Here is a 21,339-nt window from a genome sequence, read left to right on the forward strand (position 1 = left end):
TTGAAATTTCGTTACCTGATTTTTTTTTTTTTTTTTTTTTTTCAGTTTTATAGCACTGTTTCAAACTATGCCAGTAGTATAGGCTTTGATATGGGACACCACATGTTTTTGACTTGAAAATATTTCGACGCGTTTTTTTCTGAAAAATATTTCGACGCGTTTTTTTCTGAAAAATATTTCGACGCGTTTTTTTCTGAAAAATATTTCGACGCGTTTTTTTCTGAAAAATATTTCGACGCGTTTTTTTCTGAAAAATATTTCGACGCGTTTTTTTCTGAAAAATATTTCGACGTGTTTTTTTCTGAAAAATATTTCGACGTGTTTTTTTCTGAAAAATATTTCGACGTGTTTTTTTCTGAAAAAATATTTCGACGTGTTTTTTTCTGAAAAAATATTTCGACGTGTTTTTTTCTGAAAAATATTTCGACGTGTTTTTTTCTGAAAAATATTTCGACGTGTTTTTTTCTGAAAAATATTTCGACGTGTTTTTTTCTGAAAAATATTTCGACGTGTTTTTTTCTGAAAAATATTTCGACGTGTTTTTTTCTGAAAAATATTTCGACGTGTTTTTTTCTGAAAAATATTTCGACGTGTTTTTTTCTGAAAAATATTTCGACGTGTTTTTTTCTGAAAAATATTTCGACGTGTTTTTTTCTGAAAAATATTTCCACAAAGGTTTTTTCTGAAAAATATTTCCACAAAGGTTTTTTCTGAAAAAATAATTCCACAAAGGTTTTTTTCTGGAAAAACGTTTCCACATATATTTTGTAAAAAATATTTTTGTCTTATAAAATTTCCACTTGAATATTCTGTTACATATTTCCAATTTCCTTTTTAAAAATTCGCCGTTCGTCTTGAGAAAACTGTATCGACAAGACTGTTTTCATGATTTCCACATGTTTTCCATGTAAAAATATTTACATAGTTTCCGCATAAAAAATTTCCACATCTTCCCACTGCAAATTTTAAAACATTTTGTATAAAAGTGTGGTCCTCTCTTTAAACTCACATCTTTTTGCGCAAAAGATGGCAGCCACTTTTTAGCAGTCACTTTTTTGCGAAATTGTGGCGATTTTAAGTAAGGGCAGCGGTATGGCACGAACCCGCATTTTTTAGACGAAAAGACGACAGCCACCTTTCTGCAACGACTTTTCGCATCCACTCTTTTGTGGCCACTTTCTTGAAATTTCCAAGGAGCGTTCCAGTCGTCACTCGGCAGGCACTTTTTCGTGGTCGCTGTTTAGCTACCAGTTTCTTGCGAGCGCATTTTTGCAACGACTATCTGAAACAACACTCGAAAATTTTAAATGGTGTCCACCCTTTAAAATCAGACAGTTGTGTTGTGCTTACAAGTCACCTCAATTATTTACTGGTTGATAGGTGTCTCTTCAGTTATATCTATTTTACCATCCAGCAACAATCCGTAGCAACAATCTGTACCAACAACCATTATCATCAATGCATTCTGTAATCTCGCGGAAAGCATAGCTGTATTCTATTTATACAAGTGGATTTTATTTCATTATTAATTGCTAACCCCCCAGGGAAGTGTATCGATTATTCTGTATTCTCTTCTAAAGCCATAAGCTTATTGTAGTTACAGTTAAATTCCTTACCTGTAACTGTACTTACAAAGTTCTTTGTTTCTTGTGTGTTGTTATATCGTTGATTACTATGACTTTGTCTTGTGAACCATGTACCAGCTCGGCCATTGTTCCCATATTCAAAACCTTTATCACTACGGTAGTTAAGAGTGAAGCTTTGTAATTTTGGTAGTCTGTTTACCTCTGTACGTTTTGTATGCACAACCTTTTGGTCCTGTTCCTGTCCATTGAATACTGTAATCATCTTTACCAAATTCGTCAGTCGATTCACAAAGCGTGCAACCTGTTTCTACAGTATTCGTACCATCGTCAATATAAACAAGAGTGTCGGAGTCGTAGGACACAATTTCATCACCTAATCTATCGAGCATATCGTACGGCCTCATTCTAGTATTGGAAGTGGTGAAAGTGGACACAAACAGGTTGGTACGATCTTAGACATAGTACTGATATGTAACTTGGATTACACAGGTCTGCGACATAAAAATCGTTCCAAATTTATCAAGTGGTTTTCATAGTGTTTTCAACACTGATTTCAGGGAAATTGGTGAAAAAATTCCATCACGTACAGTTATTTCACAAACGTCTTCTCTAGTTTTAGCTTTTTTCGATATTTCAGCACTCTAGTGAGTTTGAATTTTGGTTTTTAGGGTCTCCGTTAGCTGTTACTTAGCCATTTTTATGCTAGATGTACGCAAAATAAGAGTAATCCGGAGAAACCAGCAGTATTTTCAGGTCAGTGCCTGTCTGCCGTGCTGCCCCTTCCCCGCCATTACCGAGCAGTGAGCTTCTGCTGTTGTCCTCCAGTTCACAGTACCTCTTCACTCTGTGCTGTTCACGTGATGTTGTTGTTGTTGTTGTTGCTTTAAACTAGTGACTGTTTCCTTGTGCTGTGAAGTTGTTCTATGGACAATGGCTACCAGAGGATATATAAATTCGCCACATCGCTTGTGCTACATTTGTGGTAACTATACCGTTAAAAAGCAACAAAGAAACATTTCCGATTTTGTTGAAAAGGTATAGTTCGCCTATTTTTGTATAAAGTTAGGTGATCAAGATAAGCCTTGGACCCCACACAAAGTTTGTTCAGTGTGTGTTGAAGAACTGAGGCAGTGGTTTCAGCGTTAAAAAGCAGTCCGTACATTTTGGAATACCAATGGTTTGGAGGAGCCCAAAACTCAGTGATGACTGCTATTTTTGTTCTTGCAGTGCAAGAAGACAGAGATTGCTACGATTCTGGCACAACCGATCCCATTCTGTTCTCACAAACTGAACTGAACGATTTAGACCTAGGCCTTTCTAAAGAATCGGCAGACTTTTTAGGATCTAGATTGAAAGAGAAACATATATTGGCTCCAGGTAGATCCTTTTCTTGGTATCGATCGAGGGAAAAGGAGTTTGTATCTTTCTTCCCTCAAGGAGGTGACATGGTGTTTTGCAGTGATGTTCCCCCCTGGACTTATGGCACGTTTCAAAATAGAATATGCTCCTGATGAGTGGAGACTTTTTATTGATTCTTCAAAACAAAAAAGGCCTTAAAGCAGTACTTCCACACAACGGCAATAAGTACGCTGCTATACCAGTTGGACACTCGGTTTATTTAAAACAATGTTACGCAGGCATTGAACTGGCTTCAAGCAAACACTGCTATTCAGACCACAAATGGACATTACGTGGTGATTTAAAAGTGATTTCAATGCCGTTTGGTCAGCAAAGGGCTATACAAAGTTCCCTTGCTTTCTCTGTGAATAGGAAAGTAGAGATAGAAAGCAACACTACATTAAAAAAGGTATGCCCTTCAGAAAAACATTACAAGTAAGGGTTCAGAACGCTGATAGGAAAAGCCTTGTGGATAACAAAAAGGTGTTACTTCCACCACTTCACATTAAGTTGGGACTGATGAAATAATTTAAGACATTGCCAAAAGAAGGGGAATGCTTCAGATAGCTTTGTGGAGTTTCCTGGTTCATCCGAGGCAAAGCTAAAGGAAGGAATCTCTGTCGGACCAGACATTAGGAAACTAATGACAGATCCCAAGTTTGTGGACAAAATGGAAACATAAGAAAAAACAGCATGGACATCTTTTAAATTAGGTGTTACAGGTTTCCTATGAAACTCGAGAGATCCAAACTAAAAGACAATAGTCGCAGACATGCTCGACAACTTTAAGAAACTGGGCTGTAATGTGAGCATTAAAGTTCATTTTCTCCACTCGCATCTTGACTGCTTCACTGAAAACCTTGGTGATGTAAGTGAAGAGCAGGGCGAAGGTTCCACCAAGACACCCAAAAAATGGAAAGAATAGATCAAGGAAGATTGAACATCAACACGATAGCGGACTACTACTGGATGATAAAATGTGGTGATCCTCAACGAGCCCACAGCTGGAGAAGCAATAAGAGGAGCTTCGACAGAAAGCGAAAGCGTTATTATAATGACTTATGAGCTTAAAGAGAAGTGGAAGTCTGTGGGAAATCTAGTTTAGAACTTACTTTTAAATAAAATAAAATTTTATTGTTACTATACCCAGAAATACTCCTTTTTTTTGAGAAAACCTGATGTTACAGAAAAAAATTGGATTGCATTTTTGAAATTGGCGTTGAAAAGTACATCAGTTATCAAATTTCAAAAAATATTTTTTTCGGACCTGTTATTTCTTCGTTGATCAGTATGACGTTAATTGCCTCTCATTTATTTCGAGTAAGAGCTCGTACCATTGCTCAATGTTGTCTATAAATTCTGTTTGTGACTAGTTCTGTTCCTGGCCGAATTTTCTCCAGAGGGGATTGCATATTTTGGACACAGCCCGCTTGCCAGCGTTCGGTTCAGTATTGTTAATGTCGTGCGTGATGTCTTGCTTTCCCTCGATAATTCGACCGTATTCTTCGTTAGACTTCTGATTACCTTCCCAAGGACTAGTTTGACCTTCATGAAGGTCACTTACTTTCCCATTCAAAGTGCCACACCTCGTAAATTTCCTGTACTGTGCAGCCTTCTCGATGGCTTTGTTGAGCTCTATAGTTTCCAGAGTTCGTACAAATGCTCACTCATCGTCACTATGGTTGCAACTACTATCAGTCTTTTCTTCTACACTTTTCGAATGTAGAGCAAACGAAAGCTTTTCCTGCTTAACTGGAAGCACAGAGTGGTACAAGCCGTGAAGCACATGCACTTTGCACTTAACGAAACGAAATCATTCGTCGTCATATTTTCTTGGCCTCAGTATCTGTACGGGATGACCAACAGATAATCGTCGTAAACATCCCTGTTGGTTATAGCCTGCCCGTGTCTATATCGCAGCTTCTTGCCTGAAACCTTGAATTTAGCAGCGTTTGTTCTTGTGCCGAAAAAGACATCTCTAGGATTCAGGGGTTATATGACATTTACGTTCTCTTTTGAATTATTCCACTTACAGCTCCATATTTCAGTACAGTTACAACCGGCGTACCCCAACTCTTGTGTAAGTTCTAAGAGATCCATGGTTTCATTGTTGACCGTTGTCGATAGTATCGGGCGAATAACACACTGGACAGCCGTGCCAGAAGCAATTGTGATACTGGTAAACTGTTTTTGTGTTTGCGTTCTAGCTGTCAACATTTGCGCCACATTTTGTAACTTCTCCAACGTTCAATGCATTTTGTACATTAGGAAACGAATTTAACCACACAATTTACTCTTCGCTGAACATTTCCTTCTTTTGATGTATGACTACAGCAATTGGGTTCAATGTATTCTGACCTGTAAATAGCCATACAAACACTAAAAATTATGTACTGGAAAGGATCAATGTTTCTAATATCCAGGAAATATCTCCTAAATTCAAGGCAGCTGCGGCGCAATATGTCGTCAGAACGAAATACTCTGAAAATTCCTTCTGGAAGTCAAACCCGTAATTTTCACCCACTTCCTGAGCGTGCCATTCTAAGAATGCTTTTCTAGCCTTACATATCACAATGTCAACACCATAGTACTTGTTTGCTGGAAGTCGCCCTACGTAATTTTGATTTGCTTATTGAAGAAGTGTGGAAAGTAACCTTTTTTCAGCTCTTTCAGACTGATTGTCTTGGAAAACCTCGCGAGATTTCCTAGGATACCATATTTACTGGGATCTAAGCCGTACTTCCGGTTTTTGTAATTCAGAAAACCGCCTGCGGCCTAGAATCGAGTGCAAAGTAAGCGGAACTTCTGAGAAATGTTGGTAGGTGCCGCCACAACTAACTTCTGCCGTCAAATATATGTAGCGCTACACAGGCATGCTTTGCAGGCAGAAAAGATAAATACTGGCGCCAAAACCTCTGCATCCGTAAATAAATTAAAAGAAAAGGTAGAAGAATGTAAACATTATGCCATGTATTCATTTGTGTTTGCTGCTGTCTCACTGAACTTCTGTCTGCCTAATAAACTACGAAGCTAGAGTGAGACAACAGCAAATGCGGAAGAATATACATATCATGTCATGTTTATATTCGTATTATTCTTATGCTGAATTGTGATAGACAGAAATGAACCTCAGCAACTGACTAGATTTTTAAATCTAAGATGACGTTGATTTCTGTGCAGAATGCAATGCACTAAAGAGGCGTCTGCAAAGATTTTCAAACGGAGAAAATTTTTCGCTAAACTCCAGTTCACAACATCTTCTCTCATACGCTGTCTATTATTTGGTTCTTGTTGGTCATTTCCAAACAAAGCAGCAGTGTAAGTAACAACAAATGGCAGTCCCTTGCCATTGTTTCCCATATGAGACAATTTCTCTTTTTCTTTTTTATTGTAAGCCACGGAAGCACGCACAAAAGCAAGCCATGCCGCAAGCGGGGACAGGTTGTAAACACTCATTGTCAGTATGCGACAAACAGTGCATGACACAGTACAATAATGCATTTTCAGCTTAGAGTGACTTAAACACCTATAACAAAGAGAACAGCACTAAACAGAGCAAAGCAAAATAAGCAATCTGTTCAAATCAGACGAAGCACGTGAAAAAGGAAGGGTACCTGTATAATGCCTGACACACAGCAATGAATGTTCAGACAACATTATTGCGTGGAGATAGCAGCGATTGCTTGTACATGATTACTTACTGATACTATAACTTTACAGTGGAGATTGCCCTGAAGATGACCCCATGTCAGGTTGAAACCGGTTGGCGACAAAATAATGTGGCTGTGAGTGTCGCTTTGATTAATTGACGTAGCAATGGCTACTTGATAAAGCTTAACTGTTAAGCCTACGACTCGGACCACACTACTGTAGCTGTATCGTCATCTATTCGGGTTCAATTGTGTCTCACGTTAGGGTGGTCAAAAACTTTTCTCTCCCCTTGAATTTAGAACCCCAAATTTCAGGTGCAGCTTAGATTCGGAATTTTTTTTTTTCATTGATTTAGTCTCATTCTTCGAGTGCGGCTTAGATTAGATTTGAGTGAATACGGTAAGGTTACTCTGAGCCTTAGGGAAGGTATTTTTAGCACTATAATCTTCAGTCCTTGGTAAATGATTTTGATCTTCATTCAGTTATTTACACAATACTGTAAAATAAAGTACACATCATAAGTCTTTGTATTGTGTGCTATACACGTATAGCCCCTGTTACTGTGTGACAGCAACCATTCGCAAAATTCATTGTTTTCTAAATTCGTATGTGTTTCCTTTGAAGTCGTGCACGGCCACAAAGTTTGGCGTGTGTATGCCTGTATCTTGTTCTGCTTCGAAATCGGAAAAGTAGTACCTCTCTTTGTAAGAGCATTTTTAAAATTTTTAGTGCCACTCCCATTGCGAGTATATTTATTATTGCAGTAACCACCACGTCTTTTTCTCCTTTGCATGTAGCATTTGTTTTCACTTACCTTCACACACCCCCCCTTGCCGTTGGTGGGGAGGCTTGCATGCCTCAGCGATACAGATAGCCGTACCGTAGGTGCAACCACAACGGAGGGGTATCTGTTGAGAGGCCAGACAAACGTGTGGTTCCTGAAGAGGGGCAGCAGCCTTTTCAGTAGTTGCAAGGGCAACAGTCTGGATGATTGACTGATCTGGCCTTGTAACAATAACCAAAACGGCCTTGCTGTGCTGGTACTGCGAACGGCTGAAAGCAAGGGGAAACTACAGCCGTAATTTTTCCCGAGGACATGCAGCTTTACTGTATGATTACATGATGATGGCGTCCTCTTGGGTAAAATATTCCGGAGGTAAAATAGTCCCCCATTCGGATCTCCGGGCGGGGACTACTCAAGAGGATGTCGTTATCAGGAGAAAGAAAACTGGCGTTCTACGGATCGGAGCGTGGAATGTCAGATCCCTTAATCGGGCAGGTAGGTTAGAAAATTTAAAAAGGGAAATGGATAGGTTGAAGTTAGATATAGTGGGAATTAGTGAAGTTCGGTGGCAGGAGGAACAAGACTTCTGATCAGGTGACTACAGGGTTATAAACACAAAATCAAATAGGGGTAATGCAGGAGTAGGTTCAATAATGAATAGGAAAATAGGAATGCGGGTAAGCTACTACAAACAGCATAGTGAACGCATTATTGTGGCCAAAATAGATACGAAGCCCACGCCTACTACAGTAGTACAAGTTTATATGCCAACTAGCTCTGCAGATGACGAAGAAATTGAAGAAATGTATGTTGAAATAAAAGAAATTATTCAGATTGTGAAGGGAGACGAAAATTTAATAGTCATGGGTGACTGGAATTCGAGTATAGGAAAAGGGAGAGAAGGAAACATAGTAGGTGAATATGGATTGGGGGACAGAAATGAAAGAGGAAGCCGCCTGGTAGAATTTTGCACAGAGCACAACATAATCATAACTAACACTTGGTTTAAGAATCATGAAAGAAGGTTGTATACATGGAAGAACCCTGGAGATACTAAAAGGTATCAGATAGATTATATAATGGTAAGACAGAGATTTAGGAACCAGGTTTTAAATTGTAAGACATTTCCAGGGGCAGATGTGGACTCTGACCACAATCTATTGGTTATGACCTGTAGATTAAAACTGAAGAAACTGCAAAAAGGTGGGAATTTAAGGAGATGGGACCTGGATAAACTAAAAGAACCAGAGGTTGTACAGAGATTCAGGGAGAGCATAAGGGAGCAATTGACAGGAATGGGGGAATTAAATACAGTAGAAGAAGAATGGGTAGCTTTGAGGGGTGAAGTAGTGACAGCAGCAGAGGATCAAGTAGGTAAAAAGACGAGGGCTAGTAGAAATCCTTGGGTAACAGAAGAAATATTGAATTTAATTGATGAAAGGAGAAAATATAAAAATGCAGTAAGTGAAACAGGCAAAAAGGAATACAAACGTCTCAAAAATGAGATCGACAGGAAGTGCAAAATGGCTAAGCAGGGATGGCTAGAGGACAAATGTAAGGATGTAGAGGCCTATCTCACTAGGGGTAAGATAGATACCGCCTACAGGAAAATTAAAGAGACCTTTGGAGATAAGAGAATGACTTGTATGAATATCAAGAGCTCAGATGGAAACCCAGTTCTAAGCAAAGAAGGGAAAGCAGAAAGGTGGAAGGAGTATATAGAGGGTCTATACAAGGGCGATGTTTTTGAAGACAATATTATGGAAATGGAAGAGGATGTAGATGAAGATGAAATGGGAGATATGATACTGCGTGAAGAGTTTGACAGAGCACTGAAAGACCTGAGTCGAAACAAGGCCCCCGGAGTAGACAATATTCCATTGGAACTACTGACGGCCGTGGGAGAGCCAGTCCAGACAAAACTCTACCATCTGGTGAGCAAGATGTATGAAACAGGCAAAATACCCTCAGACTTCAAAAAGAATATAATAATTCCAATCCCAAAGAAAGCAGGTGTTGACAGATGTGAGAATTACCGAACAATCAGTTTAATAAGCCACAGCTGCAAAATACTAACACGAATTCTTTAGAGACGAATGGAAAAACTAGTAGAAGCCGACCTCGGGGAAGATCAGTTTGGATTCAGTAGAAATACTGGAACACGTGAGGCAATACTGACCTTACGACTTATCTTAGAAGAAAGATTAAGGAAAGGCAAACCTACATTTCTAGCATTTGTAGACTTAGAGAAAGCTTTTGACAATGTTGACTGGAATACTCTCTTTCAAATTCTAAAGGTGGCAGGGGTAAAATACAGGGAGCGAAAGGCTATTTACAATTTGTATAGAAACCAGATGGCAGTTATAAGAGTCAAGGGACATGAAAGGGAAGCAGTGGTTGGGAAGGGAGTAAGACAGGGTTGTAGCCTCTCCCCGATGTTATTCAATCTGTATATTCAGCAAGCAGTAAAGGAAACAAAAGAAAAATTCAGAGTAGGTATTAAAATCCATGGAGAAGAAATAAAAACTTTGAGGTTCGCAGATGACATTGTAATTCTGTCAGAGACAGCAAAGGACTTGGAAGAGCAGTTGAACGGAATGGACGGTGTCTTGAAGGGAGGATATAAGATGAACATCAACAAAAGCAAAACGAGTATAATGGAATGTAGTCGAATTACGTCAGGTGATGTTGAGGGAATTAGATTAGGAAATGAGACACTTAAAGTAGTAGAGGAGTTTTGCTATTTGGGGAGCAAAATAACTGATGATGATCGAAGTAGAGAGGATATAAAATGTAGACTGGCAATGGCAAGGAAAGCGTTTCTCAAGAAGAGAAATTTGTTAACATCGAGTATAGATTTCAGTGTCAGGAAGTCATTTCTGAAAGTATTTGTATGGAGTGTAGCCATGTATGGAAGTGAAACATGGACGGTAAATAGTTTGGACAAGAAGAGAATAGAAGCTTTCGAAATGTGGTGCTACAGAAGAATGCTGAAGATTAGATGGGTAGATCACATAACTAATGAGGAGGTACTGAATAGGATTGAGGAGAAGAGGATTTTGTGGCACAACTTGACCAGAAGAAGGGATCGGTTGGTAGGACATGTTCTGAGGCATCAAGGGATCACCAATTTAGTATTGGAGGGCAGCGTGGAGGGTAAAAATCGTAGAGGGAGACCAAGAGATGAATACACTAAGCAGATTCAGAAGGATGTAGGTTGCAGTAGGTACTGGGAGATGAAAAAGCTTGCACAGGATAAAGTAGCATGGAGAGCTGCATCAAACAAGTCTCAGGACTGAAGACCACAACAACAACAACAACCTTCACACACTCATCAGCGCAATTTTGGCAATCAGAGAAGCCAGGGTTGTCTGCCGAGGCTGCTTCTGCGTTATTTTTTACACTTTTCGCACTTGAAAATCTTTTCACACAAATCTTTTCACACGCTCACTTGTGATTACCCATGCATTTTTTACCAAAACAGTACTGTAGTCTCGATAGTCAGTTCCCAATAATCCGAGCCCCTTTAATAAAAAAGAAAAAAATAGAGGTTGCAATGATCTACTTTCTTTTTTTCACAGACATGATAAATAATGAAAGGGAGAGTACAGCTCAGCACAAAGCAGACAACAATGCAGTCAACACCGACGGTTAGCTCGCTGCCCTGTTGCACGAACATCTGTCGTCAGTATGGCACGAAATACCCCGACTGCTGCCAGCTGCTACCGATCAAAACTGGGGAGTTCATACGATGCTGTAGTTCCCAGCACCTGTACTGTACAGTGCTGTGTCGTTTTGTTTGTTGACTGTGTGTTCTATTATTGTAGAATTTAAAAAAATCATAAGTGACGAAAATTTGTCTAATGAACAAATATATAACTGTGACGAAACTGGGCTAAATTTTAAAATGTTACCAGCGAGAACACTTGCTTCTTGAGAAGAAAAAAGTGCTCCTGGGCACAAAAAGAAAAGGAAAGAGGGGCTCACAGTTATGGCAGCTTCAAGTGCAACTGGAAACCACAAACTAGAACTAGTTGTGATTGGAAGTTTGCCAAGCCAAGAGGAGTCAAGAATGTATCCATCTCAGCTCTTCCGGTTGTCTATACACATCAGAATAATAATGCCTGGATGAATCAGGAAATCTTCAAGAACTGGTTTTTAACTCATTTGTACGTGACTGCACGAATTTTTTAAAAGGAAGGGGACTGCCATACAAAGCAATTTTGCTCACGGATAATGTGTCCTCATATCCGAGTACAGGAGAACTGCAGTGTGACGGTATCCGCGCCTTGTTTTTCCCACCAAACGTCACCTGTCTCATTCAGCCCACGGATCAGGGCGTTCTGGAATGTCCAAAACAAGTATCGACGGCGATTGCGATTGCTACAGTCAATGCTGCATTCCGAAGACAACGAAAGCATTGTAGGAGCTTTGAAGAAAGTGACTTTGAAGGACGTCATGTACTGGATTAGTGAATCTTGGAGCGAAATAGTCAGACACAATTTCTAAGTCGTGGAGGAAAATTCTACAGGAAAGTATGCCGGACACAGAAACTGAAAATTCAGCAGATGAGGACGATCAGCCACTGTGTAATTTAATCAGTGGATTGCCAGGGTGTGAAGAGGTGGCAGGAGGCGAGTGGAGGTGGTTAAGTCCGGACCAACAGTTGGAAGTGACAGACTCTTCTGTAATTGACACGGCTGACATTCCACGGCAGTGTGAGGGTGACGAGGCAGCGGCTGCACCGGTGATGAGTCACACGGATGGCTGCGCTGGCCTCGAGGCCGCGGTATGCTCCGTGGGACAGCAGCCTGAGGCGACACTGCCGCGAGCAAACGTCGCACACACTTCACTATTACTTGGCTAAATAAATAATTATTGTTGTTCTGCTAATGCAAATGCGTGTGTAAATACTTTCATTTTAATAAAGTTCAAATTTGAGTTGTATTACTTACAATATCATATTACAATATTTCTTTTTCCCATGTAAATTTCGATCGTCCGAGTTTTTGACAGTTCGAGGTGGTTCCGGTCCCATTTACCTCGAACTATCGAGACTCTACTGTGTGTCTTGCACTTTCTGCATTAAATCCTTAGCTGTTTACCTTTATGCTTTGGTCTTAAACACAAGGTGCACATTTTTCCTGTATCTTTTTTGCAGAAGTATTTGTCCTTGTGATTGCAGGATTCGTCACACATCTTGCAATAGACATTCTGCCTAAAAGAAACTCTTCATATTGTTGAAGCCATTGTGGTGGTCATTATTTAAGTACAAATAGTGTTGTTCCCTTTTCGCCGCCAGAGGAATGCATAACTGTGTTAAAATTAACAGCGGAAACAACTTTAATCTGAACATTCAAAAAAAGCTGCTGCATTGTCGATATCATCCAGACTGAAACCTTCTTCACAGTTCTATGAGTCTCGCTCACAACTCTTTTGCTAATCCTTCCTGCGGAGCTCTCCCTTTCCTAGTGTAGAGAGCGTCATTATCTGTCAGTTCATCGCACAAGTATGTTTCTAGTGATCATTGCTCGAGGACCGCACAGGCTATCGTTGTTGTTTATTTTGTTTATACTTCTCTTGCCAATTATATCTTTCGTAATATTTACTATTTTTGTTTCACTTTGAACCTCTACCTCCACCTATTTTGTAGACCTCAAAGTAAAATTTGGTGGTGTTTGTGTTTATATTTTCATTGGATCATTGGACGTTACTATTCTTTCAATCTGATCAAGTAGGTGTGAATCGTTGAATTTAAATTCCTTTTCGATGAAATTGATTGATTAAAATAGTTTTCAGCAACTATTTTCGTTTCATCTCATTGCTTGAAATCGGGCAGTTTTCTTACTGCATTTGTATAGCCTTTCTAACAGCTTTCATTAGTTACTCGGGATTACCTTTCTTAGAGTCTTTGATTGTAACGATATTAGCTGTCTGCCAAACGTTATTTCCTTAACAATACTGTACGATCACAGGATTGGGTCTCGAGCGGTAGCTTCTTTTCTTTCACTGAAGTGAACAGTTCTTTTTTGAACAGAAATATTTGGCCTAGTTTTCCTGTTTTCGTGGAGCCGCACCGTTATTTTTCTTCGAAAACCTCTGTAGAGAATTGAATGTGCCGAATTGCTTCCAAACGTTCCTTTTCTGAGTTCACCAAGTCCAGTAGGCCTTTCTTTGTATGTACTACAGAGTAACCTTTGACCCTACTTTTCCTTGCTATTTTTTTCAGTTCACGAGAAGTTTTCAGAGAAAAGTCTCCGTAGTTAAACAAACCACTATCATTTGCTGCTGAGGAAACTCATTCTATAGGTTCAACAAGTGCTGCTTTCTTCATTTTGTACAAACCTTTGATTGTGAAGTCTTATGCAAGGGCTCTTAATTCCTTAAGTTTTATTTTCTTTAACCTTCAAATTTTTTCTTCATTTGGCTCATCTAAGGACCACGCACCAGTTTCAGTGCCTCCTTCTTTGTTGTTCTTTCTTTTTCCTTTAGTATTCTTTCATCTTTTCACTACATATGCTTTTTCTATCCTGGGACCATTTTGACATGTCTTTTTCTCCCTCTTGCCTTGGAATCCTTCAATTTTTTACGCTTCCCTATTGAAAATCTCTTTATGTTTCATCTTTCTCACTCATGTTGTTTCTTTCCATATCTTTCCTAACTTCCTGAGTCCAGGCTATTGTTGACTTCTTGTCCCAAAGATATCTAAAAATCTGTTTGGTTAACCTCTTGCTGTTAATTTTGTGTGAGTGTCCAAAAAATAGCAATTGCCTCTTTTGTAGTGTTCCATTTTTTCAATGCTACGATAAACTTCTTCATTGCTTCTTGATTTCCATACCTCTGTATTTTTTGGTGGCCCAAATATTTTTCGAATTTCTTTCTAGGACTTCAGTTTTGTATAACTCGTAGTTCAGTACTAAACATTAATTTCCATAAAGAAACTCTGGTTTTTCTACTGTGTTGTAGTGCTGTGTCTTCAAATTTTTAGACAGGCATCTTTTGTTGCAGATATTCCTTGTTATTTCACAAGTGCAAATATTTAAATTTATTTACCATCTTTATCTGGCCAATATCTGTTGCTATGGATTCCAGAGCATTTTTTATATTTGTCATAAATTTTATTTGTCTAAGATATTCAACCTGCTTTGTTGGCTATTTCTTCTAAGAGACTGATTTGTATTCCAGCATTTGTTAGATTTTCAGAAAGAATGGCAAAATCATTCGCAAATGCTAAACAGTGAATTTCAATACCTTTGTTTTTAGTTCCCAGTCTGACTGGTGATAGCTTCTGCTCTTTCAGTTTTTGTTTCCACTCTCTTACTAGTTTTACTCTTTTCTCTAGTGCACAGTTAAGAGGAGTGGAGACAAGCCATTACCTTTCCTTCCACCTGTTTTTATGCCGAATGCCTTCGATATAGCACCCCGAAAATTTACTTTTGATGTGGTGTTTGCAAACGTTTCAACGAATAAGGTTTGCTAATTTAGGTTTGATGCCAGATTCTCTGTTCATTTATCAAGTGTTTCGCTATAAACCGAGTGAAATGCATTTTTAAAATACATAAATATTACAACTATATCTTTGGACTTTGTAAATCTATGACGAATTATGGACTGTAGGTTGAAAATCTGTTCTCAGCAAAATCTGCAGTTTCTAAAACTAGTCATACTCTACCAAATGGTTACCAAGTGTTGCTCCTTCCATGTTTAATAGTATTGTTGAAAATTTTGCTACACGTTATATATTTTTTTAATCCGTGTTTCTGCTAATTCAGTTTTCGTGACACTGTTTGTGTGCACGAACCGCTGCGAAGCATTCCCTGTTGTAATCTGTGGCACACTAAGAGAAGCAGGATGTGGCGGCGTTGTCAGCAGCTGCTCTCTTCCGTCAACAGATGTCGCCGAGGTTTGCGCCGTGTAAATTACTGCAGTACGTGTTCTGCTTTACTCATTACGGAAATGCATTGCGAGTGTAAGATTCTTTTACCACATTGATACAACAATGTGCCGAATTACGAGGACTATGAAACGCTGAAAGGCACACTTTAAAGGTTACAAGAATGTCAATGGCTGTGACGTTGACAATATCGAATTCTGTTAAATTCTTAAGGTTTATCGACGATAAAAATCACAGTAAACGTGAGACTTTAAAATTTATCCTTAAATATATTTGCAAAGTACGATTAAAAGCTTGTTAAACAAGCGAAGAAAACAGGACGTTTGAACAGCTGAAAAGTTAGTTCAACGAGTGGAAGACGAATCCGATATTAGAATACGAGGAGTATAAGAAAGGCGTCCAGCCTGTGACGGATAAACTGAATGCTTTAGAGAAAGAAGTTACTGGTGCTATAGCGAAAAATCGAGAGGTTGAAAGAGCTAGTTCCCTAGGAAGGGAATTATGACAATGTGTGTCCTATTCCGCCTACAACTGAGGAATAACCTTTTGAAAGTTTATTTGTGGATGATGATCCGATCACGCGAAAGACACGTAAGAGGCTTGAGCCCTCGTTGTAGCAAATTGAGGAAGAAGACCGGGAGGACATGAAGGCTGTTAGAAACTAAACAACACATTATGTTGGGCTGAAAGTACCAAAATGCTTGGGTGGTGTCGTCGTACAGTATTTGGCTTAAGATTTGACAGTCGAAAGCACTACATGGGCGGTTCCGAACTAACGTTTAACAATGACACTATTTCTGTCAAAGGTAGCAGTTTTCAGTGCCAGCAATGAATTCATGAAACTGCTAACCCGAAAAAAAGTAGCATTCGAAGACTACACACCTGATGACCGTGAAGCATATAAAACTATGCTGAAGGAAACTAATGCAATATTTCACCACTATGATCCAAATACGAATAAACTCAAGTCAAACCGCAGTGAAAAGTACATCATCATTATTCCGATGTAGCAGTCGTTTGTCTTGTGTAGTAATTCTAAATCAGTGGCCAGTCACCAGTCAATAGCAAAAGAACCTGTTGAGTATATAGAATTCATTCTAGAAACATCCCCCAGGCTGTGGCTAAGCCATGTCTCCGCAATATCCTTCTGCAAGGTTCGAAGGAGAGCTTCTGTGAAGTTTGGAAGGCAGGAGACGAGGTACTGGCGGAATTAAAGCTGTGGGGGTGGGTCGTGAGTCGTGCTTGGGTAGCTCAGTCGGTAGAGCACTTGCCCGCGAAAGGCATAGGTCCCGAGTTCGAGTCTCGGTCCGGCACACAATTTTAATCTGCCAGCAACTTTCTGTTGAGTATGTTTGGATGAATGACCTCAGATCTAATCGACTAGGTGATGGTGGTTCACGGTGAAGAGAACGCAGCTGGTAGGTCGCTGGGGTTTGCAGAAATGAAAGAACAGGGAAGCGGGCATGAAGTGTTCCGGATAAACCCGCAGTGTGACTAAACACCACGATGGACCCATCACATGCCTTTCATTGTGCCACCTGCGTGCAGGTACCGTTTTTAGCAAAGTGTTTATCGGTATGCCTGAACGTCCAACGTTTTATTTTAAAGTCTCGCTGTAAGGGGGATAGGCAGGCTGCTAGCTCAGGGTGTATACGACCCGGGAGATCCGCGAAAAACCCGGGAATTTTTTGATCTGTGAGGAAAGCGGGAATTGTTTAGAATTGCGGGAAGTTTTCGTTGTTTTAGTTTTCAGTTAAATTTTTGTCATTTTGATTGGTGAGAAACAATTCTCTCATCCTGCTACTGCAGACTAATACTGCAGCAACAAAACATGAACGACAGAAAAGAAACGAAAATAAAAGTTTAGTTGCGAAGGAAATGCGCCACATACAACAACAAAACACAGTGCTCATACAAGCTTCTGCCAACAGCAAAGTATGTCGAAGGCTTTAGGAACACTGTGCAGTGATCGATAACAGCAAATTGCCTCCGATGGGCGTGACGTGACGACTGTTTGAATTGGATTGCTTTGAGGAGTTGCGGGCTGCCTTTCGCGCATGCGCAGTTGAGTGGCGTGTGAGCGGTCCCAGCTCCCTGTTGTGGTTACAGAAGTGTGGCTGGGAGCCGCCCTTGGGAAATGCGGTGGATCCGGGGCTGGTGCAGAGAGCAGCCCGAGCTGTGGTGGGCGGGTGGGTCGCCTCCACGTGGCCTGTGTATACCTTCAGCGGTTTTGCTGTCTCCTCCTCGTTTATTGCTCTCACGTTAAATTAAAGCAAAACGGATTTTTGTGACAGGGAGCTATCAACTGAGTTAAAATACGTTCGCATAATCAAGGAAGGCTGTATGTTAAGAGTTTCAGATTTTATTTCCACCTCTCTGACAGTCAAGAAGTAATCGCTTTGCAGAAGAATCAAGTTATTTTTCAAGGTTCGCTAAAGAGATTGGGCTTTTAATAATCTTTTCCGCTCAGGCAGTCAATTTATTTGAAACAAAGTGTTTAATTTCACACTATTGCCTAGTTTCAACTGTTCGCTGCGCATCAAGTGCACTTATGGCATCATAAAGAACTAAACATGATGTAATGCAGTACTGGTGCTGCAAAAAAATTAACATCGGAATCTCGACTTGGGAATGTGCGCTTTAAGGCGAATTGTGCATTTGAGTGTGGTGCACGAAATCCCGATGCTCTTGTTCCTTTCGTGACATAATGTAAGATCTGTCCGAGTTTTTTACACGTACGAACATGAGGGCCTCCTGCGTCATCCCGTAGCTGGGCAAGCGCGGTGACTCCTTCCACCTGGCGCTCTCTGTCAGCTGCTGACACGAACCTCATATTTCTAACAGGTCGCGGGAAAATACTGAGAATGGTGGTTTCAAAAACGTACAGCGTGAATTTCCTTTTACGCAAGATGAACTATGTGCGAGAATGTACGATGAATTTATTGAATCAAAGAGCGTTTGACTCTCATTTAAAAATCAACTCTTCGGTGACGAGCTATTTAGAGGAATTTAGAGTCCAGAAGATGAGACATTTGGGTCGTTACTAAAAGTTTTACAATCACGTTAGTGTGACGTGTATTAAAGTGTAAAACGCGCACAGATCATCAATATTGTATGTGCAGCCTTAGCTTCTCTTGCAGCTTATTAATCTTTGAGACCAATATTGTATGTGAACGCTGTGTATATTAATTTAAACCATGAGCTTTTATTATTTGTGTGTTGGCGCTACTTACGAGTGATGTTGCTGTTGGCTGACTACATCGCGTGTCGTGTGCTGTCATCAGCTGGCGAGATCACGTGACATGAGCTATGGCTGGCTTACAAAAGCTCTTCGCAATCTCGATTTCAATGCATCGGAAAGTAAGATGCGGTGTTTGAGGGAATCCGAATGTATACCCCCATAATAGGAACATATGCACGACATCAAAGGTCTTGGAAAACGTTTTTTTTCCGCTGAATTTAGTTTCCTAAAGTGCCGGGAATTCTACGTCGGTACAACAATCAAAGAAGTGATGAGTTTTACAGTGGGGAGGAAGAGCATATTGTCGCTTAACACGGAAAAAGTGTATTTTGGCCCGGGAGAAAGTCTATTTTTAACCGAGAAGCCGAGGAAAAATGCGTGAATTTTTTTTCCTTGTCCATGTACACGCCCTGTTAGGTTGTTGATGTACAGAAGATGTAATAATAAGTCGATAGTTCTACAACTCTACAACCAGCAGTATATTTATAATGTGCAGCTATTTTTATACGCAGGAGTGTCGCGATATTTTGTCCACCGACACACATTTTTTTTTCAAGATGTCGAGAGTCGGTATCAACATTTTAGTAAATATCGATCTATTGGATGCCACATTATTAAAAATATTCTGGTGTAGCGCCGACTACCTTCCCGCAGCCGAAGTGTGTCGATTGCGGGCGTGCGGCCATCAGAGAAGACGGCGGCAGCCCTTGCAGGCGAGCCAGCCGAGTACAGGGGGCAGCCCGGCCGACGCTCGGCCCTCCCTGCAGCTCGCGTGCGCCACGCCGCAGCCGCCTGCGTCTGCAGACACGGCTTCCGTCGGCTCAGCCTAACATTCGACCTGGTCTCTGCTCGAAGGCACGCGGTTGCTTCCTGACGGTGAAACACCTGGTCTCAGGTCGAAATTACAAACTACTCGCAATTGTACGTAGACGGAATACACTTTATTTAAATGCTTTGAGCACATACTGAAATGTGTCGGACATTCGCTGACAGGTGGTAGGGGGCGTCGCTTGTGAGGGTCGCCTGCCCTGGCCGCCCTCTGCCCTGGACGCGGTACAGTGTGTCCGTCAAGTCGTGCGCCCTCTCCGCTCCACAGTGCTGTCCCGGCGACCCAGTCTGGCCACACAGCCTGGCGCCGCTCACTCCCACCTCAGCGACTGCCCTGTCCAGAAAAACACGACATTACGGAGTAAATTGCATAAACACGGAAACAGGAATCAAATGTCAGCGTTCCCGTATCTCTTAGAAGTATAAAAGCGGGTGCCTGTTCGTGTGAATGCGTGTTCGTGTACAACTTCATCCACAATTGGCGCATACATTCCGTCCGATACGGTTTTTAAACAACACATACTGCAGCTGTACTGGACAATTTAAGCCTTTCCTTCGATGTGGTCTGGCCTGTGTTGCGATCTACGTTTTGTTAACAGACGAGGAAGCTGTATTTCTGTACTCAGAGATGCCATTAGTTGCCTGTGTTTTCTTCCCGATTGTCGGGAGGGATTGCTCCACACACAAGTAACCGTTAGAGGTGTGTTTCTCTGAAGCTCAAAGATCGGTTACCAGCAGGATGCTGAGGTGACAGGAGGTGACTCCTCGGAGTGAATTAGGAGAAAAAGTTGAAACAGCTGGTAATGAGATGCAGTGCACAAATTTTTTAACGGGAAGCGGCTGCAGATTTCGATAGTGGGATACTGGTATGTGTCTGTCATACGCTGGTTGATCTGTATCGTAGAGGGAAGATTTCTACATTTGTAACTCATGGCTAGGCAGAAGTGTATTGAGGGCTGCTGGAAGTTTCGCGTCTGTGACGGTTTCTTTCATTCGGTGTGTGTGTGTGTGTGTGTGTGTGTGTGTGTGTGTGTGTGTGTGTGTAGTAGAGTGAGAGAGTGTCGATGTTTTGTGCAGGAGCCTCTCTCAACAGGAGAGAGGGAGGAGGCTGATAGAGGCGGCCGAGCAGGGCGCGGTGGAGCAGCTGCGCGAGTTACTGGCGGCGGGGGCGGACGTGGGGGCGAGGCGGGAGCGGGTGTTTGGGGGCAGCCGGACCGCCCTGCACGTGGCAGCAGGCGGGGGTCACGTGGCGGCGGCCAGCTGCCTCGTCGGCGCCGGCGCGGAGGTCGACGCCAGGACCAGCCTGGAGCAGCAGACGCCCCTGCACTGGGCTGCACGGGGTGGCCACGCTGGTGTGGTGCGGCTGCTGGTCGGCGCCTCTGCTGACCTCAACGCCAGGGATTGGTGGGGGCGGACGCCGCTGCACTCGGCGGCAGAGAGGGGTCACGCAGGGGCGGCGGCTGAGCTCCTCCTGGCGGGGGCGGACAGGGGGGCCCGGGATGGGGGTGGCAGGACCCCCCTGGACGTCGCCAGGCAGAACAGAAAGCAGGAGCTGGTGGATATGCTGACACAACGCTGACATACGGCATTCAGGAAGCACAAGCAGTTACACCATATGCGTTGGCCTTTCAAATAAAGAATACAAAAAAACAATCCTTTGTTCATTTATTTGTACATACCATTTTGTGCTGCATATGACAACTCTGGTAACACCGGGACAACGACGAGAGATACCTGTAAACTAACGTGAGGAGCCCTTCAGTCTGTAAAATACTTCACAATCAGTTTTTGCAAAAGCTGAGTAACAACTGATAAACACTGCACTATTACTAAGCACCACCTGTCTCTCTCAAGATAACGTCAGCACTCAATCTCTTTGAAGACACGAATGGCGCAATACTGTTGGTTGCCTACCACATCACGCAGCTGCACTAACGTTCATTGTTCGGACCAGACC

The 21,339-nt window shown here is 41.5% G+C and overlaps 1 protein-coding gene across 3 annotated transcripts in view; it reads left to right on the top strand.

Moving 5' to 3' along the window:
• LOC124720233 (poly [ADP-ribose] polymerase tankyrase-1-like) overlaps positions 1 to 21,035 on the top strand; it is an 86,321-nt gene extending 65,286 nt beyond the window's left edge. For all 3 annotated transcript variants that reach the window (XM_047245554.1, XM_047245553.1, XM_047245555.1), the window contains exon 5: positions 20,460 to 21,035. In XM_047245554.1, coding sequence (XP_047101510.1) covers positions 20,460 to 20,961 — 502 coding nt within the window. In that variant the 3' untranslated portion in view covers positions 20,962 to 21,035. The remainder of the gene's footprint in view (positions 1 to 20,459) is intronic.
• The last annotated feature ends 304 nt before the right edge of the window (positions 21,036 to 21,339 follow it).

Source organism: Schistocerca piceifrons, chromosome 11 (assembly GCF_021461385.2).
Source record: "Schistocerca piceifrons isolate TAMUIC-IGC-003096 chromosome 11, iqSchPice1.1, whole genome shotgun sequence".
NCBI lineage: Eukaryota > Metazoa > Arthropoda > Insecta > Orthoptera > Acrididae > Schistocerca > Schistocerca piceifrons.